This window comes from Manis javanica, chromosome 17 (assembly GCF_040802235.1).
Source record: "Manis javanica isolate MJ-LG chromosome 17, MJ_LKY, whole genome shotgun sequence".
NCBI classification, from domain to species: domain Eukaryota; kingdom Metazoa; phylum Chordata; class Mammalia; order Pholidota; family Manidae; genus Manis; species Manis javanica.
Window position 1 is genome coordinate 36,684,695 of NC_133172.1, and position 27,207 is coordinate 36,711,901.

Sequence of the window (27,207 nt, forward strand, 5' to 3'; positions counted from 1 at the left end):
GCCTGGGCAAAATGTTCTATTCGTTTGAGTTAATAACAACTGCTGACAAACACTATCTTTTCCATCTTGCTGATAAATTATGCCTTTTATGATGGACATTTGGTTGTAAAGGCCCTTGGCAGTATGTGAAGGCATTTAACTTAAAACCATTATTAGATTTTAGTTTAACTCTCCCTTGATACTCCAATCCAAAAATAAGGCCTTTCAGTACCTCTGAGGTATAAGTACACGTTGTCTTAGGAGACCACCCTCACACCAAAAGCAAATACTTAAAAAGTTGCTTTGTAATATTAAAAAAAGATAGCGAGAGACATGTGAGAGAACTGGGTAGGTTTTTCATGATTACTAATTTAGCAGACTCTCAGTTATGTTTTATTGATAGCTCTAAACATAAATTTGCCTTTGGTATACTTTGCTGCTAATGCCTAAAATAAGATGTGTAAGAACACATAATCCTGTGCCTACGGCTTTTCAGCATAATGTACAAAGGCTCTTTGTGGCAACCCAAGCAAGAGATATTTAAATGGAGAAGTGCATGGCTTAAGCAGCCCTTCAAATTTGGGCAGGAAGAGAAGTGGCTCTGTGCTCACTAGTGTATCAATCTAAGTCCCCATGTTCATGTAGTTTTAAATACAACATTTCTTCTAGTTTATTCTTGAATTAGGAATACTGATCTCACCCACATCTTATTATTTGCAATTGGAGAATCCTGTGTGTGAGGCCCCAAATTCACAGGAGGAAAATAATACATATTGCACCACTTAAGAGGGTGGTTATTTATGATTCAAGCCTGCTGAGGATACCAGCGTAATATGTATTACGAGATGCCTTTACATGTTCAGAGAAATGCAAAATTCTGCGCACAGGATTTGTTGTCAGGGTTGTTTTTTTTTTTAACTTCTTCCTTATTAAATGAGGAGGTGCCAAGGGAATAATCAAATGTATATATTTTATCTTCCAAATACTGATGGGCTTGAATACGGTGTGAAAGACAGGAAAGCTGATTAACGGGAAATCTAATGATGCCATTATAGGCACTATTTTCTTTATAAATAAATGATCTCGATAAAATATTTTATCCATGAGGAATGCTACCATGAAGTGTTTGATAGCATTTGTAACAGGAGATGTGGACACCGTAGCACAGTCTCCATTCTGCTGTAACGCTGTGAGTTCACCAATGACATGCATAAAATCAAGCCAGTCGGTTTTCTCCAGCTTGCAAACTGCCAGGGATCTGGGAGACCTCAGTTTGTGGTACAGCAAGACCCTTCCAAAGGGCAAGCAGTCTCCTCTCCTGGCCCTATTTCTGCAGGTGCAATATAGGGCATGAGTAGAGACATAAAGCCATCTCTTAGTATTATTTTAAAGGAGACAAAGTGTCTAATCGTGCGCTCTAGGCAAACACATTCTCAGAGACAGATCAGCTTAACTCCCTCCTATCCTGGAGCACAAAGCATTTTAATAAAAAAAAGATTTTGGCTGCTGCACAGGTCTGAATAGAGGCCTCTTTCACAGAAATATGTTCCCAAAGAGAGATAGCCAGTACCTCTCTGATGTTAAATTGAGCTACAGGGCATCGCCTCCAACCCTTCTTTGCTGGACTCTACCTTATGCCCTATGAGGCCACCTGGAGAGTGTGGAAGAGACCTCCTTTCTCTTCTCCTCCCAGACAAGGCTTGCCTTCACTAGCAGGCTCCTGTTTCAAGCACTAGGCTTTTCTCAGCCAGGAATCATGAGCTATTGTCAGCACCTTTCTTTGGGAGCTTCTTGAAGCTACTCACAGGCTGAGTGAGAGGGAGTATGAGTTCCAGGGGCACTGGGTGCTTTGCCTCATAAATGTTTCCTGTGCTCCTACTGTGTGCAAAGTGGGCTTCTGGCCCTCAAGCAGTTCCAAGAGAGAGCAGTGCGAAACTGAAGCACTGGGTTCAAAGAAGAAGATAAAATAGTCTGAACGCAGGACCATTCATTTATTCACTGATTTTAAAAGTGCCTACTACTAAGTGCCACACAGTTTTCTTATGGGATGTCACAACAATGAATGAATGTGATTCCTATTTTCACATAAATGTAACAATCAAGGGCTGTGAGAAAAAAAGGGAAATTCTTAAGCAGACCCTTCTTGCGGAAAGCCCAGTGTTATTTAGAAGGAAGTCTTGAAAAGTCACTGGGGTGCAGAGAGTCCCTCTGAGAAGGATCAAGAAAAAAATATACTAAACTCTGCATTTAAGAGAGTGTCCTTTTAACAAAAGGCCCTTTGTTTGTTGGACTCGGATTTGGAGGCTTGGGGCTAAATAGTTCTTTCCGTTTGTCAGGGAAGAAATAGAGTGGCTGGGGAGGAGGAAAGAAGACAGAACAAGAAGGGAACAAGAAGGTAGGCTGGAGCCAGGTCCCTGCTGTGGCCCATGAATAGATTATGCAAGTTCATAATTGTAACAAGTATTAACTTTGGCTGATCTTTAGAATCCCCTTGGGGGCAGATCCAGGACAGGGAGAGCAGAGTGAGGTGCCCAGGATGCAGTATTTAAGGAGGCATCACTCTCAGGGTCCTGCAAGCTTAGAGTCAGCACCTGACAGTGGGTGCCCCCATGAATTTTGCAAACTAGGCAGCTCCTTGGCCTTATCCTAGGCCCACCCTGGTTCTGATTTCATTGGTCTAGGGCTGGACCTAGGCATTAACAAAGGAGATCATGTATCTAAAATGCTTGTAACAGTGTTAAGTGCTTGATAGATACCAATTAGTACTAGGAATAGTACTAATAGTAACAGCAGCAATGGAAGAAAATACTCCAGACTTCCTTTCATAATATTCAGTGTAGCTTGTTTACATACAGTACACTACCTGGATTTAAGCCAGACTGAGCTATTCTTCTCACATGCTTTGTACTTCTCCCATCTTAAACGCAATTATATTCTTCTACCTGCAATGTTCTTCACTGCATGTGCACCCCCAAATCTTCTCTGACCTGGAAGCCTTCTCTGAAATGCTACCAGGTCCAAAAAACCAAGTGATGACATCAATGAAATCAATTCCCCATTTCTCTGTGTATCTATAGCACTTTGATGATTTATCACAAGATCATATGTTGTCTTGTTTTGGAGTTAATTATGTCTGTCTCTCCTGCATGACTTTAGGCTTTCTGACGGCAAACCTGGCATATGTTCATCTCTGTTCTTCCCCAGCGGACCCAGCCCACTGCCTAATCAGGAATGGCAAAAATAAAAACCTGGGGTGTGAGCCAGATCTGGCCATTTGTAGCCTTCCTAGAGCACTTAATTGAAAAGGTTTGTGAGGCAAAAAATGGGAAAGGGCCACCCTCAGAGCAGGCTCTAGAATGTTTGCTAATTTCAGGTTTAAAACTCCATATTTGAAACAAAACAAAACAAAAAAACAATGCCACATTTCTCTAATATGTCTAATTGTTCTCTCCTATTCTCATGGCAGACCTGTACTTTTTATTCTCCACTTTACAGAAGAGCTAAAATGGCTGGACTGAAATCACTCAGCTAGCAAGCAGCAGAACCCAAACTTGAATATAAACCGCCTGCCTCTAAACTCGAGGCTGCCTTTACTTTGGGATATGAATTGTCTACCTGACATCATAGCCCCTGAGTTTATATTTTCATGTACCATGGAAATTCATTTCAATTATGTAAATTGGAATATTTGTTTCAAACACAGGAAAGTACACTATAGCCAAAAGTGTACATGCACATGTGCATGCATACACATAACAGAGAGACATAAAATCAAGGAACTTGCTTTTAGTTCTTGCCTGCTATAATTTCCTATTATAATTCTCAATGCGGGCAAATGAGCATGTACCATTGTTATTGCTATAATAACATATCACAAGGTCATAATTTACTGACTGCTTTACTCAGTACAAAGTGAAGACAATATTTCTAGTACAGTAGTCTTGGCTGGGGAATAAAGGTGTTCTGCTAACTCCAATTTTCTGGTTAATTTAAAGTGACTGTGTGGAATACTATACAGCCATGCGGAACAATAAGCTAAAGCTATATAGAACAATGTGGACCAGTCATAAAAACAGAATGCTTCATGAGAAAAGTAGGAAAGAGAGAAAATTTTCAGTACAATCCAACTCACATAAATTAAAAACACGTACACAAAACCACACTACATATTTTACATATATCACCCATATGCTTATCACGGGAAGGGAGGAAAAATGGGAATCAAGAAAAGGGGGGTCTTATTCAAACAATGATAATAACTGGCTAAGAACTGAAAAATATGAGTAACATAATTCCAGGACAAAGGTCCGAAATTTAGTAATTAAAAATAAATTAATTAAATGAAATGGAACTTTCTGCGGGAACCAAAGTGGCTTCAAAATATGTAGTACTTCATATAGCATAGAGAAGACAAGTAGTGACTCTACAGCATCTTACTATGCTGATGGACAGTGACTGTAATGGGGTACGTGGTGGGAACTTGATAATAGGGGAGAATGTAGTAACCACAATGTTGCTCATGTGAAACCTGAGCATAAGACTGTATATCAATGATACCTTAATAAAAAACTGTATATATTGCTTCTGTTACCATCAAAAATGCTTTCCACCAAAAGCAGCTTATTATGGAAAATAATTTTCCCTGCCTGCTATTACATACATACATACATACATACATACATATGAAGCACATTCTTTGGTTCAAGTGTTGGGAATACAGAATCATGTAGAATCTCAAGGAATGCAAGAACTTCTGGTATTCATTGAACTCTGCCCATGGTATGTTACATGTAGCACAATTATTCTTGTAACATGATAGCAATTATCATCTCCCTTTTAAAGATAAGGAATCAAAGGATAACAGAGGTCAAGAATTTTACCCAAAGACACAGCTAAAAAGTGAAAAAGTGGCAATGCTGGATGGAATTCAGACTCACATCCCTCTGTCCATGAAGCACAAGTTCTTTCCCTGGAATCACACTGTGTACAATCTGGTATTGGGGCAAAGTGGGAGTGGAGGTATAAAATATATATTGCCATCTTATATTTTTTCTGTGTAATTACTGTAAACACTGTATGGACTCTGAGCTCCTGGAGGGCACACACACCAATTCTCATTCATCCCTACAGTGGCAGTGTTCAGCACGATGCCTGAGTTCACATTCTCACCAAATGAAAAATGTCACTAACAACACCAAAAGTAGAAGTGTCCATTGCTGGCTGAACTTCCTGCTTAACAGCTTTCCAAATAGGGCAGATTTTATTGTATTTATCCTATTGCATATAAAATAGGAAGGTACATAGACAGCCACAGAAATTGGCACTTAATGGGTGTCACGTGGAACAATAAACCCTGTACCAGCAGAAGATACTCACCCTCTTCCTGGAGTTGGAGACTATGTGGGTCTCCGGGATGTGGGTTCTTCTATTTAAATAGAAAGGTCTGAATCTGGTTTTCACATCCAGCTTCTGAATCACCATCATTACCACCATCACCATCACCAGCACACCACTACCATTATTACCATCACTATTGCCACCATTCATCTGACATATTCTCTGCGCCAGACCCTGAGCTAAGCATTTTACCTACAGCACTTCATTTGACAGCCTTATAAGTTAAGGTTATTATTTATCTTACACTATAAATAAACAAAGTAAGACTCAGAGAAATTACTTGTCTGAGATCACAGAGATAGAAAGCAATAGAATATTATATTAGTTGGGGTAGGTTAGAACATGCTGCAGTCACAAACATCTTCCAAATCTCCCAAATCTCAAAGGCTTGATTTTTTGCAAAGGTAGGTACAAGTCTACAACCTGAGAATCTCAAGGCCAGTCATCCTCCATACCATGACTCAGAGATCAGTGGCTTTTCTATGTCAGCATGAAGCCTGCACACTTACAGACGCAAGGGAAGAAAATAGTGGGCATCCCACACAGAGATTTCCATTGACTCAGCCTTGAAGTGTCTCACATTAATCATATTTCTGTTGTCCACACTAGTAACATACTAACTACAAGGAGGCTTGGGAGTGTTCTCTCTCTCCACTGTGCCCAGGAAGGAAAGGAGAAGTGAATATAGATGAGCATTAGAAAAATCTGTAAATAGAGACTGTGACGGCCTCTGCATGCATTATGAACGTTAATTTGACTTCTTGAGCACTTCCATGGAAGGTGGAGAGGATCATCACGTGCTACGCCTTGATTCTGTATTCAGACCTGTACAAGATCACTTTCACTCATTACCATTTAACCCTTGCAGTAACACCATGAGATAGGCACTATTGTCCCCATTGCATGATTAAGGAAACTGAAGCTCAGAGAGGAAAGGTGACTTTAAAAGCAAGGGCCCAAAGCCACGTTTTCTACCTCCCAAATCTGCCTCCAGCAAGATCACAAAACAGTCACATTCACTCACTTTTTACTTTACAAAATGCTTTCAAATATGTTTTGGATTTCATGAAAGTCCTATGAGATTGGTAAGAATATCCCCATTCCCATTAGACTGGTAGGAATGCCCTCATTTCCCAGGTGAGGTGCCGAAGTTCGACAAGTTTAAGTGCATCACCCAAGAGACCATGAAGCCAAGTCCATCCATACACAGAAAGGAAACATCCTCAAGATAAAGAGCTTCAGGACTAGGAGAATGAAAGGTAGTAGGCCTCCCAACCTCATCCTGGCAGCCCAGGCCCTGGGAGGAAAGAAGGCAAGAGAAATTCCAACCCTTACCGAGTTCATGCTCTTAAACACTTAGGAAAGCTTTAAGATCCAGACAAAATCCAGGCCTAAGTGCAAAGGTTACTGGAGTTGGGATTTTATTGCCAAATGTAAATCCATCTTTTCTAAGACCTGCTCCAGGTCCCTCGTGCCTCACTTGAAATATTTCGCATGCACTGAATGGATTTGTTGGCTCCCTGTTGCCTCCATAAATTATGAAGTCCAAATTTCTTAGGGCCTGGATCCAGCAGGGGTGGCTCTAACTGCCCTGCTCCAAGCACTGAATGGAGGACAGCTCTGCCTCGTTCCAGGGAATGCCCTGATTTAGCCTTTGATCCACCATTTGGGATTGGTGGGGGAGTGCTGTTTGGCCCCCAACCCTCAGTGCCCGAGTTTGAACCATCAACCACACCATTCTGTGGCTATAGCTGATTGGTCCAGCCACACTAGACCTAAAATGGACCAATCAGTTCTCTCCACCAACTCAGGAATATGACACTTAGTAAAAGGTGCCTAGCTGTTGGAGACCAGGACATTAATGGCAGCCCCCTAGAGAGAAAGCCCCCAAGCCAAGCTTATTCTTGAGATCTCTGGATAGTGCCCCCAAGGTGGGATGTCAAATTCATTCTTTCATCTGATTGTCCTTTTACCTTTTTGTTCCACTTGACTGAGCTAGAGTCCATCTGTTGCAGCAACCAAAAGAATCTTGACTGTTATCTGTGTTAACCGACCCACCTTCAAGATAAAAACACATCTTCAGCCTTCCCACCACCCATGACCTGCCTTTCTGTATTTCTTCCCAAACTCAGCAATTTCACCTACTTTCTTTTAAAGCCCCCACAGAATGGCACAACTGGGTGGGTGGGACAGGTATTTCTTCCCAAAACTCAGCAATTTCACCTACTTTCTTTTAAAGCCCCCAAAGAATGGTACAACTGGGTGGCTGGGACAGGAAAGAAGCTAAGAGTAGTTACCTTGGCAAGGGTTACATTTCTAGGAGATGCTATCTCATCAGTATTGTGATACATGACATTGCTAGAAAGCAGAGCTGCTAACCAGAAAGTCAGTGGGATGCAACACCCTTCTTGATCTGCCCTCAACCTCCTTCTTGGCCCATCCCATCCAGTTCTCCCATTTATCCTACCATTATGGTCCCCAAATAGCTCACTCCATGGCTCTGCATGTGCTATTTCCTCTCTTACTGGGAGTGCCCTCTCCTCCTTCTCTCATTAAAAACCCAACTTATCTGTCAGAGACAGATCACTTCTTGATTTTCTCCTCATAGCTGTAAGGCACAATTAGTTAAGATTAGTTGCTCTCATTGCCCTTTATGTTTATCCTTCTTCATTATCCTTAATGTTTTGTATTATTAGTATCTGATTTATTTCATGGCCCCCATTGGTAGTTGTTATCTAAATACCTCTTCCTTCATAGATTAATGCCACCAAATTAGCTATCATGTGCCTCTGTATGAAGAGGATCTCTGGGTTTGTTTCTTTTGTTTTAGTCACTCCTAAAATAAGAGGTGCAGCCTCATGGTATAAAAATCAGTAAAAATCTAGTTTTTAAATATTGAACCAAAACGTATCATCAGTGCTCCCCTGTGAGCCTTCCTGGCCCTGCATATAACTAAAGGGGAGAGGGTACAGGGTGGACTGGGGGAGAGTGGGAGACAGGGAGCTGCACACCAGGAAGGCAAACTAAGATGAAAAGATTCTCCTTTTGCTGTTAGCCAGCTTTTGTGTGGACACAAATCCTTTTAGAACATGGTCCTCCATCAAGAGTGCTTCTTGAAATGTGCTAAGGACATTAAGAGAAAAATACACTGATCCCCTCCATATTGAGAAATACTACACAGGTGTCAAAAAGGAGGGCTATCAATGCACATATTAGAGAAATGTAAAAGTCACTTGTTAAGAGACTGGAATGACACTCACTTATATAAAATAGCGAAAACTTCTAAGTTCTCACCATGTATCAGGAACAGTTCTATGTTCTTTACATAGTAATTTATTAAATTGTTAGAAGAAGCCTGTATGGAAGGCTTATTATCCCCATTTTACCAAAGGGGAAATTGGAAAATGGAAACTAGGACACTTGTTCAGGATAACATGGTTAGTAAGGAGTGGAGCCACTATGTAGGCAGCCTGTATATCATGCTAGACTACATAGGCTGCTTGTATCTAGACTCTCAGTCACCATGCTATACTGGTCATTAATTATGTGCATGTGTAGAGAGAGAGAGATTGGGAGACTGTATATATAGCTTCTACTTACATAGCTTGTATTAACATAGAAAATTTCTGGAAGGCAGCCAAGAAACTGTTAGGAGTCCGTGCCTCTGGAGAGTGAGCATGAAAGAATCAGATGACTTATTTGTCTCTTTGCACCCCCACTACACTGTCTCAGGAATTTATTCAGCCATAAATAATAGAAAACCCAATTAACAGAGACTTAAACAAAACCAGTTTAGTTGTCTGACATAACCAGAAGTCCAGAGATAGAGGTTTCTTGGCTCCCTGATACCAGGGTTACTTGGGTGCAATTATCTGGGCCTTATGCCCACAGAAATTTCCCGTCCTTGGTTTATTTTTTTTCCTCCGTAGCATTTATCTTCACCTAAGATCTCTATATTTCGTTTGTTGTACCTTGTTTGTTGTCTGTCTTCTGCTCTAGAAAGTCAGGTCTGTGAGGGTGGGGACTTTGTTCTGTTCACAGCTGTCTCCCAGCACCTTCGAATCCTCCCTGTACATAGGGAGGGCTCAATAAACACTGGCAGAACTAATAAATAAATTAATGCTTCCACTTCAGTCATCGTGTCAATGTTCACAACTCAAAGGAGCAGGGCAGTGCCACCCCTGCCTCATCATCTTCTCAGAACAATGCATGCTTTCCCAGAGTCCTCCACACAGATTTCCTCTAAGTCTTATTAGCCAGAATTTGTGCACATGGCATGCTTGTCTCCTCAGAGCAAAAGATGCTAGAAAGTCAGGTGTCTATGCCTGCACATGGCCTTCCAGACAACATCAGGATGTGCTTAGCCAGGAAGAAGCAGGGAGTGGGTATCAGTTAGACAATCAGTCATATCTCCCACAGGTCACTTGGCTTTTGACCATATGCATTTTCTACTTTTATTTTATATTTTCCTTGAATGCAGATGTCTAGGTCCCAGTGTAGTCTTCCTCAGAATCTCAGAGGGTGAGCCTGGACATGTGTGCTCTTTAAAACTGTGCAAAAGATTCTGATGCACCATCCATGATAGAACTTTACAGAGAGTCTGCACTTAATAGGTAGCGGAAGGGTTTTAGAGACCCGGAAAAGGAAATGTAGTCTGACTCCTATAAAAATGTAAGCCTAAGCGGCCTTTGTAGATCACTGGGCTCAAACTCTCCATTTTTCAGGTAAGTACACTGAGGCTCCCGAGGGGAAGAGACTTGCCCAAGGTCTCCGAGGCAATCAGTGGCGGGGCCGGGCTGCGGTCCAGCATTGTCTCTCAAGCCACCACTTTGCTTTGCTCCCTTTGGCTCTTGGCTGCCTTATTCTCCATCAAGTGTTTACAGCCAGGGGCAGGACCCTCCCATTACTCACATGTAACTTTTACAGAGAAACAACCAAGTATCAATTTTCCCTTCCCCTGTTTAACTGCATAATCTAGAGTAATAAATTAGTCCCAAAGCAAAAAGATGCCCTTAATCCCCACACTGCTTTTCCATATCCCTGTGGTGTTTATAATGTAGAAGGGGTTTTAGTGGTTAATATCCACTCTCAGGCTTCCCCTTTACATATATATAAATTTATATTTCATAATTATAGTTGCAGGTTTCCCCTCTGCTCTGCCCCTGCCCTTGAGCTGGAGAGTGACACAGGAAATGGTTTATGTCCTCCAGTCTACACTGACAGTCTAATCCCGCTCATGTATTTCATGCTCTCTGACGAGTCCATTTTCTCTTGGCTATGAGAGATGCTGTGCCCAGTTCTCCCATCTCCGCAGACTCAAAGCAGCATGTGCCTGGAGCAAACATCAGCGCCCGCCTCCAAAAGATGCCAGCTTTGGGGCACAGTTTCAGAAATGCAGGCAAGGAGACCCACACCAAGTTTCTCTTGGCGGATTTATTACTGTTGATTAAATGCCTCGTGCTAGCATCATGCCTGTGTGATTGCTGTGAACATTGCTAACTTTCTTTTCTGAATTCATGGTTAAAGCAACCCTGAACATCCAGAAAGCAAAAGCATGTCTGGCTTTAAAACTGCCAAGGGAAACCCAGTTGCAAAAACAAAATGAAAGAATAAGATGTTACCTTCTCAGAGATGGGAAGAGCTGTTGGGCTACCTCCAAAGCTTGTGCGGAACTCCAACGTAGGATTTTATGCTTTCTTGCAAAAGTTACTGGGCCCTGTAAGAGGACCACACAGCAATTCAAAGACCCAATGGTTTCCAAGTTGTCTCCAATGCCTGTTCTGCAATCTGAGCTGGTGGCATAGTCCTTCTGAACCCCAGTTGCTTATATGCAAAAAGAGGGCAAGAGAAACCTACCTATTTAACCTTCAGAGTGGCTGGGAGAAGAAAAGAGAGCAAGTTATGAATATGTAATACATGTAGCAGGTAATGTGGGTAGATTCAAAACAATTAGGTCACTAGTGCCCTAAAATTCCAGCCCAGCTATGCTCCTCGCCCCATTCTCATTAACCAATATTTATAAGAGAGAGATTTTCCTAGTCATTTCAACATTATATATAGTCCTAGTCATCAGTCAAAGGCAAATGTGAAAAGTATCAACCGAGAACCCAAGGTTGTAGTGTCAAAGGGACCAAAACATCTCTTTGGCGGCCCCAATTTCTTCATTTCTAAGCAAATATTTAGTATTGTGTAGGCATAGAAGGGAAGAGGAAGTCAACCCCATGACAGGACAGGAGCAAAGCACCTCCAATTAACTGCGTATTAGGTGAAGTGTTTCTTTCTTGAAAATGCATCATCTCGACAATTAAACATTTACTCTGAAACATGCTATTTTCCCAAGACTTTGAAGCCAGCAGCTTGAGCCCAAACCCCAGATTTTCAGTACTAGTTCTATTTCACAAGTTAACATCTCTCAGGCTCCAACTTCTGTGAAATGAAACAAATTGTACTTAGTTTCAGGTAGACATTATAGGGATGATAGTGAACCATAAACGCCACAGCCTTTCTGAACCCCAGTTGCTTATCTGCAAAAAGAGGGCAAGAGAAACCTACCTATTTAACCTTCAGAGTGGCTGGGAGAAGATTTTAACTGTCTTGCTGATCACTAAATCTACAGCTACTAACTCAGTGCTCCTTAACAAGTACTTGGGGAAGGAATGAACAAAGCACAACATGAAAAGGGCTTAACTTCATGCCCAGGGTTTTGTAAGCATTCAGCAAGCATTAGGCTACTTTCCCAAATTATTGTGGTGCTGGATAGGTGATTCCAAGATAATTTCAAAATATTTAACCCATTAGAATGTAGCCTGCATGGGGGTAGGCACGTGTTTTGTTCAGTGCTGAATCCTTGCTTCCCAGAACCATGCCCAATATCTCGTAGACACTTAGTAAATGTCAGTTGAGTGAATGATATGGATCATTCTTCCCAGATAGGCTGCATGCTACTTGAAGAGAAGAGACAGCACCCTCGGATTCTCTTGTACCTTCACTAGCACCTTGTAATGTGTGCACAAAAAAAAAATATTCCAGCATTCATAGTAGGTTAGGACCATGGACATCAGGGGTGCAAGATTGCTTAGAGTCACCACAGTCTGCTGATACCAAACAAGTGTGATGGGGGCCATACAATAGTTTTGATTCCAGAGTAACAGAATCATTTCTGTTGCCCATGAAACTCTTCCTGCTGACAGAATTCAACAGAAAACTGCAGTAGAATATACTCTGAAATTCCAGAAACTCTGTCACTATGAAAAATGTCATGGAAGGGGATTTTTCTTATAAAACAGTAACATGCAAAAGTAATCAGTGCTGGAAGCCTCCAAGATAGATGGAGAGAACAAGAGGAACAGATCTGATAGCCCTGGTTTTATGAATAGACTATTCCACCACCCCACTCATTTGTAAGACCCTCCTGAGATCTTTTTTTACAGCAGGTTATGAATCATCTTCATGATATCTTTAAATGGATGATCAATACTATATTTTCCCATAAAATGTTTGGTTTGAAATCCGATTTTAAGTGCATTAGAGTTTTTGTGCACTGAACGGGTGAATGCCGTAATAAATTGTCATCAAATATGAAAGAAATATAGCGTAGATTAATTGCCGTATTTATTTATGAGTCTATAAAATACCTTGTGAAAGTCCTGGCACATTTTTGGGATGCCAATTTGAACCTTCAGGAAAGTTAAAAGCATTAAAAGAGACTACAAGGAGATTTATTACCAGACTGTTTTTAATTGCAGATCCAAGCAGACATGCAGGTATTAGAATGGCTCTGCCCCTAATGGGCATGTCTCATGTGTTCCTCTTTTTCTTTCCCTTTAAAAATGATATACTTCCCACATTTTTATTGATTTGTGAAGATTTGTGGTAAATTACTGGGGTCAGCATGTGACATCACAAACGGTCCCCGCTTCCGTAAAGCAGTGGAGCCCAAGTGGCACAAAAAAGAAGTCTCCTGGCTAGTTCAAATGCTCAGCTTTGAAAGTAGGAGAAACTATGGTAAAAAAAAGAATGCTGAGGGAATAAAACAAAAACATAGATGATTTGAAGCTGTTTTTATTTTAATTGAAGCCTTTAAGTCTATGACAGTGCAATTCTTTGGGGGGAAGAATGACAGAATATTGTCCTTATAAACGCCTGTTGGCTTTGCTTCAGTCAGAAAGCTATTTGCAAAAATGCACAGTCCTTAGCTGTAGTCAGTCAGGACCCCCACAACTCCCACTCCCATTTGTCTAGGCCATGATTCTGTTCCCTGAGTATATGCTCAAGACCACTCCTAGGCCCTGTCACAAAGAGGAAAAAGGGCCAGGCATCTTATCTCAGAGAGTTCTTCTAAATTATCCCTTTAACATCTTTATTTCTTCATTGCATTTCTTTCTCAAAACCTTTGACTTCAAAACCTGTTCCCTGGTTCCCAAATTCATGCATCTGTTGTTTACTTTCAATTTTAATTCCTTGAAAACACATGAGATGTCCTGAGCTTATCATTAGAAAGATGTCACAGAAATTAAAAGAATCAAGAATTTCTATACATAAAAACAGCTTTGTAAGTGAGAAGTCAATGCACCAACCCCGTCAGTCTACTGATGCAAAACCACAGATTAAAAAGTATGTATCTCTTCCTGAGAATAGTCACTAACTACATTCCATTAATTGTTCAACTAGTGTAGATCTATAGACTTAATCTTGGCTGGATATTTTAGTAGTTTTTTTTTTTGGTGTTGTTTTTATTCTTTTATATGCTTGTCAGCCATAGCTGGGTCTGCTTGCCATTCTCCGTTTTTAGCTAATAATCCACAACAAACGTCTAAAGCTACAAAATAATTACAATAATCTCTTTCAAATAGAGGTTGATATAAAAGCATGTAATAGAGACACTGAATTGTGTGATTACAGAGACATCTCTTTAGATTTTTGATATTTTCTCTGCTAAACTACACGGAATCATCCCCACAGCACTAAACGTGAATTCTGAGTCCAGTTGGAATTAGCAACATCTCTGGGCTGTGTCTGGCTTGATATGTGTTTGAATTATGGTCTTGTGGAAATAACCAGAGTCAAGAGGTCTGGCTTCTGATGCTTCCTCTGTCACCTACTGGGTTATGTGACCTTGGATTTGTTTGTGACCTCTCCAACTTCCTTACCCTGAGTCTTAAGTAAGATAAAGCAGAGATATTTAGGATAGCTCCCAAACATGCTACAAATGAAAAGGATTTTATTATTAACAAGCTCATTTTTAACTCTAATCAGGTTTGTACCTGGTTTGCTGACATATTTGGATCTCTGCATCCAGTCTCATTTTTTTACTTTATCCCGAAGTTCATTCTGTTTTTCCATTTGCCATCTTCTTGACAAGCCACATCAACACCCTCAGCTGGGAATTATTGCCTTCTTATTTTCCCCTCTTGATGCCAGAGTTGCTGTTGACAATATGTATTCAGGAAAGCAGGGGCTCACTGCATTTCACAATCAGATGCCATGCACACTACTTCCGTCAAAACAATTAGTGTTCATTTTGGCTTTACTCGGGGAGACCTGCGGTGACTGATCAGTATAAATTATAGATGCATCTGTCCAGATGCACTTGTTCATTCATGCATAGATTTGAGGAAATTTCATTCTTTTCAGTTCAAAACCAGTCACTAAAAAAAAAAAAATCCGTTTTTAAAAAATATAATTTAGCACATGTTCATCTATGTCATGATGCTCATATACTCGTACATTCCATCTATGATTAGAAGCATCTGAAATTGGTTTGAGGCATTTCTGGGTTGTTATACACCCCCTCAATATAATCTGCTTGCCTTTATAAATCATTAAGAAATGATGGATATTAACCCAAAATAATGCAACATGATTTGTTTTCCTTTTTTTTGTGTGTGTGTGATAGTAGTAGTACCTGCATTCACATTTATTGTTAAAGACACAAACCTGTCTCTGCCTGCTCAGGACTTTTAATGCATTTAAAGGAAGGCGAAGCAAGATGATCTTCAAATAAGCAATATAGGTTAGTACTCTCCCTGTTCCAAGTAAGCCTTTGCTTACTTTGTTTCGTATTTGTTTTAATAAGCAGCTAGAGGAAATTTCAGGGCATGTCGCATTATATAACAAAAGGATCTATATTATTTGTATAAAATAGGTGGAATGACTCCCTTAAATATAATGGAGAGGGTCTGTATTTGATAGGTTTACTTACTTGCTTCAATAAAATTCATGTACACATATACAATTGGGCATTTCCCCCAAAACCAAATTAATCAGGGTTAAACAAAGCAATGAAGAGAGCCAGGATGATAGCGAAGCTCACAGCACTCTATTGCGGGAGTGGTTACCTGTCAACAGTCAGGATGAGAGCCAACGCCACCACAGCTTCGCTGAAGCAGACTCTTCCACAAACAACTTCTTTTGACCTGAGGTTTCTGCCAGAGGTTGATTCTGGTTTAGCCCTCTGGCTTTGTTTTGTTATAAGGGTCCCAAAATAATAGGAAGAGTAGGCACACTTCCTAAGAACCATTTTGGGGGAGACTTCATACATGCTCAGGGTGGTGACAATCAAATGTCAGCGGCACAGGGGAGCTTTGCTGTGGGTGCAGCCTCTCCCTAGGAAAGAAATGTTAAATCAAGGCCTCCCATGCCTCCCCTCCTGGGAAGACATGCTGGTACCCTAAAGCGCTTTGAAGACAATAGAAGAGACTTCAGCATAAAACCTGCTCTTGTTTGTTTTCTTTTTCTACATGAGAAAAAAAAACGCTGAGGTATCTTCGTAGCCCTACCTCCCAATTTACTTCACCACTGTTCCTCCTCTCTTCTTTTTCCTCTGAAAAATCTTGTTACTTTTCTCTAATCCTAGAGAGCAAAAGACAAGAGGTAGGCCTGGAGGCCCTGCACACAACATTGACACTGTGGAGGTCTTATAAATCAGCTAAAAATCAATACATTCTATATGGTAGTTTCTCCTTTGCAACCAGATCGCCAGGGGACAGAAACTAATGCTTTTTCTCCACCATCATCCCCATTTTTATGTCATAAAAAAAAAAAAATCTGCTTAGGAACGAATGGGCAATCAAAGTTGCTGAGTAAGTATTTCAACTATCTAATTTTATTACTTTACAATTGACATACCTTCCCTCTGGAAATGTTTGCAATTAATTAATTAGCAGTAATCTTCCCCAAGGGACTAATTGAATGAATTCTCTCTAAGTCTTACTTTTAAAAAAGTAGCTTAGCTGTATCCAAGCTGCAAATGTGTGGATGGTTCCAAAATGCATTTTGAAAAATCAAGGAATCTATCTATGATGGGAAATTTTTATCACTAAATCAGTCGGGTGATAACTATCATTATTTTTCCAGCTAGGAGTGTCCCAGGTTGAACAGTTTTCTCCAGGGTAACGACACTCAGCAGTAGCAGTTAGGAAATCTCGCTGGGTTTATTAGTATTTAGAATGGAGTTTGTCCTCATATTAATAATCTGGGGTGGAGGAGTCTGTGGTAAGCAGCTTATTTGAGCTCCTTGCACATTCTGCAGAATCGGTAAAGAAGAAAAAAAGCAGCAGCAGCAGATGTCATTCCAAAGAGGTTGCTGGCTTCCGGGCCTATCAGTCTCCTCTGTGAGGTGCCAGAGAAGAACCTGAAGTCTGGGATCCCGGGCAGGGCCCCAGACCTCACCCCTCCTCGCCTAGCAGGAACCCAGGTTGCTCCTAACCTCTGGGCCACACGTTCTTGCGTTTCAACTAAAAAATTAAACAGCCCTTGAAGCAACCACCCCACCCACCACCCACCCTCCCTCGATTCCTCTGGGAAAGTGAGACGAGGTCCTGGGAGAGCCGTTTGTAAACTGTAAAGCGGGGTAACCCCGCGAGTGAAAGGCGAGGCTGTCTGAGGTTTCTGGGCTACAAATCTGAAAGGCCGATTTCCACTTGAATTCCAACAGCATCCGCCGAAGACCTTCCCACGCCAGACTGGCCGCTACTTTGCGCCCCCAGACTTTGCGAGTAGGAGACCCTCAGCGGGGAGGTTCCGAGCCTGGGGATTGAACCTTTGCTGTTCAGAACAGTGATTGCAAACTGGCGGCCACTTATCAGGAGGGCTAGGCCTAGAGAACGCAGACCCTTCGGGACACCAGCGTGCTCCCCCTCCTATCAGTGCCCCTTTGAGCACCCGTGGGACAGATGGGGTGGTCAGACCCTTAGGCCCAAACTCGCGGCCCGGCCGAGAGGCGGGAATGGGCTACCCTCCCTGCGCGCTGAACCGCGGCTCGCCAGCGCCACCCCCAGCGGAGCTCAGCTGCTGCAGCTCGGCCCCGCGCCTTCCTGTGGCTCCCCTGCTACCCCTTCGACACTGCGGGCTGTGCGCAGGAAGCTGCCAAACCCTGACTTCGGAGGAGCTGCCCAGGGGTCCTAGCCCGCTGTCTGCAGATGCCAGAGGTCAGATTTGGCGCGTTTCCAGGCAGTCCAAGGGGACCTAAGCCCTGGCCTCGAGGGGGCGCTATTCGGACTACTTGAGGGCCAGAAGACAACAGAGACGCCCAGGTATCAAGGCCTTGGCAAACTTGAAGAGCCGGAATCTAGCGAAAGTCCTGGGGAAACTGAGGCAGGAAGCCAGATCCCCAAGGACAAAGACAGGTGGGCTGGTGGGAAACAGCCGACGAGGCCCAGCGCTGCCCCAACGAGCGCGGGGCCTGTGATGCCAAGAAAGTTTCCTGCAGCGGAGGGGTTGGGGAGCCGGGCTGGACGCTTCTCCTCCGAGCCTCTGCTCTCTCCACCTGCCAGTGTTCAACCTCCGCCCAACCTTCGCCCACCCAGATCCCTCCCCTCCCCCGCACACCTCTGTTCACTTAGACTCCTCATCTCTCTCCTCTTCCCTCCTCCTTCTCCCTCTTGCCTTTCTCCCCCACTTTCCTCCTCTTTCTTCTCCTGTCTCTTCTGTTGTGTTCTGTCCTCTCTCACCGCCCAGTTTGCTTCTCTCCTCCTCCGGGCCGCAGGGGAGGAGGTAAGCGCGTTGCGCCCCGGGCCTGCGCGGCGCAGAGGGAGGCGTTTCTCTTACTTCTCCCGGGTAATTTGGAGAGATTGTATGCGCGCGCGCGCGCGTGATTTTCAGGCAAAAAGTGGTAAGATCCAGCGCCAAGCAGAGAGGGTCAGGGTCTTTGACGTTCCTCGCCAGCTGCACAAACCTCCGGGAACAAGTGTGAGAGTGCGCGCGCGGGCACGGGCTGGCTGCGTTTGGCACGCCTGGTGGCCCGGGGCCCCAGGGCCCGGGGGCCCTCCTGGCAGCCCGGGATTACCGTGACGTCACATTGAACCTCTTGCCTCCGTGGATTGGGACACCTCGGGAGCCGCACAGCGACGTTCCGCGCCTCACCTTGCCTCGCCACCGCGCGCCTTTGGGAACCCGCATCCTCTCCCTTTCCCTGGCCATCCATGGGCCCTTCTGTCTTCCGCACCACGCGGGCGGGAGGGGCGCCTTCTGGAGCGCAGAGCTCGGCAGCCCAGCTGCCCTCCGCTCTGCCTCCAGTCGCGCCAAGCGGTCGGAGGACCCGGCTCTGGGCACCCGCAGCGGTGTAAGGAACCCAGGCGGCGCACGGCTGCAGGCGCGGAACCGCTGGACTGAGGCGGGAACTCGCAAGAGAAGAGGCAGGCGGGCTAGGGACAGCCACCATGTCGTTCCCGCACTTTGGACACTCTTACGGCAGCGCTTCCCAGGTAAGAGACACCTCCATGGGGGATGGGGGCAGACTAGGTGGAGGGAGTACCCAGTGCACGCTCCTGCCCCTGAGCGCCCTCCTCTCGCTTGAGTCCCTGGCGAAGCCGGAGAGAGCGGGACCAGGGTTATGCACCACAGAGCCCTGTGACATCCCCAATCCCTGGCTGGGAACGTTCCATCCCCCTAGTGCAAACTGAAAAATCTTGTGACCTGAAACTTAGGCACTTTGACCACGCTCTCAGGGAGGTGGGTGGGATCTCGAGTATCTTCCAGACAGGCCTCTTATTGCACAGATAGCTGAGGTGGCTGGACCTCCAGTTCAGAGAGCTGTCCTTCTCACCATTTTCTGTTGTTGTTCGTTTGTTGACCTCTGTTCTAATCCTCCCTTTCCCTGAGTGAGTCCAAGCTTTCTGTTTCTGGCTCCTTCGATTTCTCAGACCAGGATGGGTGTCGTGCAGACAAGGGTTTCCTGAGGAAATGCTGGGGACACCCACCACTGTTCTCCAGTTTCGCACTAGAGTGCGGGGTCCAGTGCCTACCTGACCTCTGACCTGCTTTATGATCCTGAACAGGTCTCCTACTCTCTCTGGTCCTCATTCCCTATCACCAAAATGGGCATAGGAGTGAAACTTGGTAATGGTCCCTAAAGCGAAGTTCTAGCTTTGTTTTTGTAGGATCTTGTGACGGGGAGTGGGAGAAGGGGCCTGAGAAGGGAACCACCTTCTGTAATGTGGGCTTCAGAACATTCCCATCTCCCGGACCCCTGGGACTCTGAAGACGTAGGCTTAGGACAGTTTGGAGAAATTGTGTACGGATAATTCCTGTCCCAATATTCAGCAGAATGCTTAGCGCGTGGTGGCATTTAGTTAATGTTCAATGAAGGAGTGCTTCGGCAGTTTCGCCTCGTGCTTCCGCCAGCCAGAGGCGTCTGTCTCTGACCTCCTGTCTCGCCCATGTAGTTTCTGGTATCTGCAAGTTCCAGCGCCACTTGCTGCGAATCCGCCCCGCGCTCGGTCCCAGATGTGACCTCAAGCGCCACCCCAGCGGCAGCTCTCTGCTGCGCACCCTATGACGGTCGGCTACTGGGCAGTGCGCGGCCCGAACTGGGCGCGGCCTTGGGCATCTATGGAGCCCCCTACGCGGCCGCTGCAGCAGCCCAGAGCTACCCCGGCTACCTGCCCTACAACCCTGAGCCTCCTGCGCTGTACGGGGCGCTGGTGAGTATACCGGGTGGAGCCTGGCTCCGTGCGCCAGAACCCACCGGCCTGGGGACTTGAGCGGCAGCCGGAGGGTGACATCTCCAGCGAAAAACAGGAAGAACACCCAACTCCGAGGAAAGGAAATGGTTAGGATTGCATGGGGGTGGGGGGGGGGGGAGAGAACATTTACAGCATTGTACAATTTGCAGAACTCCATACTGTTTAGAAAACACCAGCACCTCTATTTCTTCTGTGAGGTAGGCAAGTCACAAAGTGACCCAAAGTCACAAAAATACAAAGGGTCTGGGAATCGCTCTGGAAGGACAGTAAGGCAGGGAAGTTCCCCAGCTGGTGCGGAGGGTGGGTTGGGGAAGAACCACAAGTAGTAACAGGAATAATAACAGCTAATATTAAACTACTGCTACTCTGAACCAGGCCTTCTGCCAAACCCTCTCCTTCAATAATCTGCGGGGGAAAACAGGCATAGAATGGTTAGACAACTGTGCCCACTACAGGTCACAGCCAATTCAAGTTGACTGGGATTTGAACCAGACTTGACCCTAGAGTTCACGACCTTAGCAGCCACCACGTCCCACCTCCCCCTCAAATGTAGTCCTGAATTCTGTTACTCTCCACCAGAATCCACAGTATGACTTTAAAGAGGCTGCAGGAAACTTTACACCAGGCCTGGCACAACCCGGAGCCTATTATCCTTATGAGCCGACCCTGGGGCAGTACCAGTATGACCGGTAAGGCAGGGGGCTCATTGGTGACCGCATCACAAGTCTCTTACCCTCCCCTGCCAAAGGTGGAGCCCACCAGGGCCGAGTCTGGGAAGAGGGATGAGCAAGAAGGGAGGGGAGCAGAACCTCACTTGGGCCTCGGACTGTCTCCAGGCTGCGCCCCAGGTTGTCAGTGTCAGCCCCAGTACCGCGAGCCAAGTTCTCCCCCCAGGTATGGAGCAGTGGAGTTCAGCGGCACTGGGCGCCGGAAGAACGCCACCCGGGAGACCACTAGCACGCTCAAGGCCTGGCTCAATGAGCACCGCAAGAACCCCTACCCCACCAAGGGCGAGAAGATCATGCTGGCCATCATCACCAAGATGACCCTCACCCAGGTGTCCACCTGGTTCGCCAACGCGCGCCGGCGCCTCAAGAAGGAGAACAAGATGACGTGGGCGCCCAAGAACAAAGGCGGGGAGGAGCGGAAGATGGAGGGTGGAGCAGAGGAATCGCTGGGCTGTCTAAACGGTGATACAAAAGGTACAAAAAATGTTCGCCACCCCACTTTACAGGTTTTCCAGTCACCAGGCAGGCTGACTGGATTTTCCCAGCTGCCTTGTGGAGTGGTTTTATGGAAGGCACTTCCTTGCTTACCCTTGCACTTGATCCCCCGCATGCCTCAGATCTTTGTGCAATTCCTTCTGCCTGGAATTCCCTGCAGAACTGGCTTCTTCTCAACTTTAACTTGCTGCCTCAATAAAAACCTTCCTTGGCCTCCCAAGCTAACTTAACCTCTCAGTTATTCTCTATCATGTCAGCCTATTTTATTTCCTTTGCCATACTTATCACTATGAGAGGGTACTTGACCTGTGTTTCCCCCTCAAGAATGTCAGCTCCACTGATGTCTTAGTCACTGAATGCCCAGTACCTAATTATGTATTCCCTAATACCTAAGTGCCTAAATGGTGATCTGCGCATAGTTGGCACTTAGTAGATATTTGCTGGATTAAAAATACACATAAGCTACCTGTGGGTATTGAAATCAGGTAAAAAACTGTCTCCTTGCATTTTTACAGTTGAGAAACTGAGATCCAGGTCTTAAGCATTGAGCGCAAAGTAGCAGTTTCCTTGGCTTGGCCTTGCATCAGAAAGGAGTATTCCAAGGGGCGGAGGCTGGGATGCGAACTGGGGTCAGTCCCAAGTTCCTAGGGTCAGTCCCCAAGCCTAGAGCAAGTGTAAGAGAGGTGTGGCCAATCTGGTGAATTACAGAGAATGCCCAGAGTGCAGGCACATCTTGCTAAAAGCTTCTCAGGGATGGGCACTCCCGAGGATTTCCCTTGGGACCTGGGGCTTTTCTCACTCGCTTCTGATTTCCTGCAGATGTTACTACTCGCCAGGAGGTTCGGGGGCTTCAGCTGAGTGACCTCGAGGACCTGGAGGATGAGGAGGAAGAGGAGGCAGAGGAAGAGGAGGCAGTGGCCACAGCTACGGACAGGCTAGCTGAGATCCGTAAGGACACGCAGTCACTGCGGGAGCCTTGCACTGCAGCTCCAGAGGGCCAGCTGGAGCACAGGGAGTGCAGCTTGGTGGCACCCTGCTTCTCATTCAGTGAGCCCCCAGGGTCAGAAGAAACTGACTTCCTCCAAGCCAAGCCAGGGAGCCCCACGTTGACCATGCACTACCCAGGCAGCGAGAAACCCCGCATCTGGTCCCTGGCCCACACCGCAGCAGCCAGAGCTCCAGCTCCCTCCAGACCACGAAGTTCTGAGTGCCATCTGATTCCCAGACAGCCTCCAGGCCCAGGCCAGCGATCCACGGTTCCCAGAGACTTCACATGTGAAGAGTCTTCCTGTATAGCCAAAGCCTTTGGAAACCCCACATTTGCCCTGCAGGGACTGCCGCTGAACTGTGCCCCCTGCCCACGGCGGAGGGAGCCTGCAGTGCAGTGCCGGTACCCATCTGGAGCAGAAGGTAGTGGGTCCCCAACAGGACTGAGAGTGTCTGTCCAGACATAGCATGCCCTGTGTGCTTCTTGGGCATGCCCAAGTTCAGACCTGGCCCTGAAACTCTTCTACAGCCCTCCTTGAAACAGAAGCTTAGAAATAAAAGTACTAGATCCCCCTAATTTAAAGCCAAATAATAGCAGTAAGCTCAGAGTGAGACAGTAACTTACCCAGGATCACTTGGAAAGTCACTGAAGAGACAGACAAAACTAGATCTCTGCACTCGTGGCCAGTGTTCTGCCAAATGTGTCAGGTGCACCATGACCTTCTGGCACAAGCACCCTTGTCCCCTGCCTACCCTTCAGAGGAGGCCAACTGGCCCTCGCTGTGCTTGTCCCAAGATTTTGCTAGGGTTGGGCAGGCACCAGGGCTTTCCAAGAAATCTGAGGGGACGGGCCAGACACCTACAATGGGTTTAAGGCCAGTGCTTAAGACCAGCTGGCATTCCTCAGCACAGCCCACTAAACCCCTGGGAACTGTAGTGGAGGGCTGGTACCCTCCCTGGAGGGTACTTATCTCCAAAGCCTCACCTTCAAGCAGGTGTAACTGCCAATCAGTGTCTCCTGCCCCTGGCTGCTTCTCTGGCTGTACCTGGTGGAAGGGGATTTCACCCCACAAAGGGACATTCCCCAAATATTATGCAGGCTCCAGCCTCCAGCTTCCAGCAGTTACTGTCAGATTCTGCTCTTTGTAGTAATTTCTCTCAGGATTAGTTTAGTGGCTTAGAAAATTGGGTCATACTGCTACTTGAATTAACACATAACAGGTCCAAATGTTACCTCTGGCAGGCAAATTGCCTCTAGACTTTTGATTCCCTTGGGATGAGACACCACTGACCTCTGATTTCCTAGGACTCGCCATCAAGCGTCCTTCGGGTTTTAATCAACCTTTCCTCTCTCAGCAGGTTAGCGCAATGGCTGCGATTTGCGGAAGAATCTTGGAAATAAGCCCCCTCTTTCCAACTTACCTCCACGCTATGAAACTGGGAGACCTTGCCAGGGTCCGGGACTCTCACTTCTCCTAAAAGACAGACACACAGAACCCCTCCTACCGGGCCTACTCCCACGCAGAGCTGGGAGTGGCTGGCAGACATACATCTTGTCAGATCCTGCGGAGTTGGTGGCCCCCCGCACACCTTGGGGAAGGACAAGTGGGAAAGCTGGGCGAGTCTGCTCGTGCACTGACTCAGGTTACCAAGTCTTTCTCCCTCCTCTTAATACAGGGTCTGAAGCCGCTCCTTCCCCGCTCACCCTCATTTTGCAACTCCACGCTGACCTGGCGCCTAAGGACCACGTGCTTCGTCTCCCTCTCCCCACTCCTTGTGTCCTTTAAAAATAATCAAGCCGAATTCAAGCTATTTGGTCTATCTGTGCCAGCGGCGCTTGGGGAGTCGGGGTGGAGGCGAGGATGGAATGTGGTCAGGGGTTCTGGGGCCGGGAGGAGGGGCCTGTAGACCTCAGTCCCTTTCATCACAGGAAGAGAAACTGGCAAGGTAATGGGCAAGGCCGTGGCGTCTGGGGTTCAGCCTACCAAATGCTGTGCGCAACCAGCTGGTTGTGCCAAAGCTGACGCCCGGCCGGTTCCTGAGCTTTGGAGGCGGAGGGGTGATCCCGAGCAGGGGAGAGGGGCAGAGCTGTCAGGATATTTCTCTGGATATTTGCATTTGTTTCGGCTTTCGTACTCGGGTTCTAAGTTTATTGGGAGGAAGGGCGTTATGGACAGTCCTGGCCGACCCTAGGCAAGCCGCTAGGACCCTGCGCTCTTCCCGAGGGACAGAGTAGCTAAGTCTGGCGGCTCGCGGGGTCCCTAAGAGGCGAGAGGGGGACTTGCTTTCCGTTCAATCAAGTGTCAGCAAACACTTCCGGTACAGGCCAGCCAATGGGAGCTGACGGGCGGGGAATGGGGCTGTGTCCCCTTAGCAAGCGAGCTAGGGGGTGAAAGATACAAAGATTTCCTGCGCGCTGCCGGAGTTAGAGTCCCGGGCCTAGTGGCTTCGGCTTTGACCCTTTATCTCTCCGGAAAAAGGGAGGTGAAATTGGCCCAGTACCCTGGAAGAGAACTGCGGGGAGCTGATGGAGGCGGGAAGGCAAGAGGACGGGCTCTGGGGGTGCGCCTCCGGGCTGGATCCTGGCGGAGCTGAGTCTTCACTGCTGGGCTCCCCGGCCCGCCCCGGCTGGGTGACGGTCTTCCCAACCTGCGCGGTGCCAGGCCACCAGTCGCCGAAGTCGGGAGGGAAGGGTCCGCGTCCTCGGCAGGGATTTTAAGACTCTTGGAGGCTGCGGGGAGAAAGGGAAGGTTGGAAAACTGCGGGGAACAGGAGGCACGCCACCTCCCAGTTCCACCCTGACTTCTTTTTTATAAACGATTGATCGGAGTCGAAAGGGGCTTCGAGATCATGAATTACAAAAATGCAAACGTCTTCCTCAGATGAGGAAACTGAGGGCAAATGGGAGAGCAGGGGACTGGCTCAGGGTCACACAGAATCCGTGGTGGCGACAGACCCCTCTTTCCACTCCGGGCCCAATGCCCCCTTCCTCTTCACACTCCCCCGCCTCGCTTCCTCTGGGAGATCCCCTCCCTGCTGGAGTTCTGCTTCAGGGCAACAGCTGCTACTACCTCCAACCTCCCCCGGGACCCTCCAGTCGCCCTCACTGACCCGCGGCTTAGGGTCCAGGAAATTAAGCTGCGAAAAGATAAACATTATTTCCAGTCGGCTTTGCGGGATTAACGCTGGTAATAAAGAGCATTAGCTGAAGGTTTCTTTCAAGGCACTCTGGACCCCACCCGCTCGTGGGGGGCCCGGTAGAATCTTAGCGAGGCTGTGGAGTCGGCAGAAGCTTGTGCAGTAGGGTCTCCAGTTAGGACTGGGGCTCAGGCTGGCCATTTTCTGGAGGGGAGAGGGGCCCTTAGCATAGCACTGAGTCGGCACTTGGAGACAGGAAACTGAGGGCCAGAGAGAAGGGATCCACCTAAATCCAGGTCACTTGTCTGAGCAAAGACTGGGATCCAGAGAGGGGAAGGAGTCGGGGAGGGGGGAGCAGGGAGGGTCCTACCTGCTCAGACCTCCAGCCATTAGCCTTTTATAGAACAGTGAGTCCTGAAAAAGGAGGCCCACCCCGGGTCTGTCTGCCTACCACCCAGGACCCCAGAAGGTTGTCTCTCTAGCTCTCATCTGGGAGGCCTAGATTTTCCCCACCTCCCCATCCCAGAGCAGAAGCCTGCAGCCCAGGGTTGTCCAAAAAATCTAGACCTAGAGTGGAGTGTGAAAAAGGCTGAAAAGAGTAGCCTGGAGTCCAAGAAAATAGCTTTACCATCTCAACTCTATCACTACTTCTCTGTGTGGTCATGGACAAGCCCCTTCCCCTCTCTTAGTTTCCCCAGCTGTAAATCCAGAGGGTATCTGGTTCTCATCCTGGTGCTCAGTGTCTGCCCGAGGGCTGATGGTGTTCTCAAGGAATACAGTGGAGGGCCTGAGAATGGTACGTCTGAGCCCGGGATTATCCCAGCCTCAGGCCCCCAGGAGCAATCTGTTCCCACCATCTCTGCCCCCACAGAGAGCCTCCTTCCAATCTCCCAATATAATCTCCCAGAATCATATTTTTGAATACTGTTTTGATTAAACACCAGAGCAAGGGGAGGGAGGATGCAGCTCGGTTCTCCTCTGCTGAGCCTGCAGGAGCCCACAAGCAGCTGGCCTGGGAGCTCTGCACAGTGGGTGTCAGTAAGTGGAGAAAGGTTTGGAGAGTCTGTAGGAGTTGGATCTCCAAACTTCCTACATAACTGTAGTGTCCCTTCCCTCTGCTGGGGAGCAACCACCAGGGAGTTAGGGTGAGAGGAGAAGCTGAACCAAGGGAACCACCACCCCAGTGTTTTCCTCCTTAATTGATTCCTCTCCCACCAGGAGTTACTCCCTGGGCAATGGACTCACTAGATGTTCACTAGGATGGCTTTTGTCTCTCAGATCCTAGGACCCTGGTGGTGATGGGAAGAGCTTCCGGAGTCTTTACCATGTGCCAGACTCAGTGCCATGTTTTTTAAACGCACTGACTGACTTAGACGTCACCACAGTCCTAGAGAGCGTTATACTGTACTTACTAGCATACATATCTAATGAAAGAGGAAACAGAAGCTCAGAGAGGTTAGGTAACTCAGTGTCAGTTACCCAGCTAGCAAAGTAAAGAAGTCCAACTCTGCATATGACTT

The 27,207-nt window shown here is 46.6% G+C and overlaps 1 protein-coding gene across 4 annotated transcripts; it reads left to right on the forward strand.

The window, feature by feature from the left end:
- Positions 1 to 17,488: 17,488 nt before the first annotated feature.
- Positions 17,489 to 24,368, forward strand: IRX6 (iroquois homeobox 6). Of its 4 annotated transcripts, XR_005056791.2 has the most exons (7): positions 17,492 to 19,079; positions 20,040 to 20,297; positions 20,919 to 21,028; positions 21,234 to 21,541; positions 22,382 to 22,972; positions 23,906 to 24,004; positions 24,227 to 24,347. XR_005056791.2 is itself a non-coding variant. In XM_037001421.2 (6 exons), exons 1-6 carry the CDS (start codon positions 19,035 to 19,037, stop codon positions 24,334 to 24,336), a joined length of 1,422 nt encoding a protein of 473 aa, XP_036857316.2. In that variant the 5' UTR covers positions 17,489 to 19,034; the 3' UTR covers positions 24,337 to 24,368. The 4 variants fall into 4 exon arrangements, 3 of the variants coding, with proteins under 3 accessions (XP_036857316.2, XP_017501737.3, XP_036857317.2); XM_037001421.2 differs by lacking the exon at positions 23,906 to 24,004 and having other exon boundaries at positions 17,489 to 19,079; positions 24,227 to 24,368; XM_017646248.3 differs by having other exon boundaries at positions 17,491 to 19,079; positions 23,909 to 24,349.
- Positions 24,369 to 27,207: the final 2,839 nt, after the last annotated feature.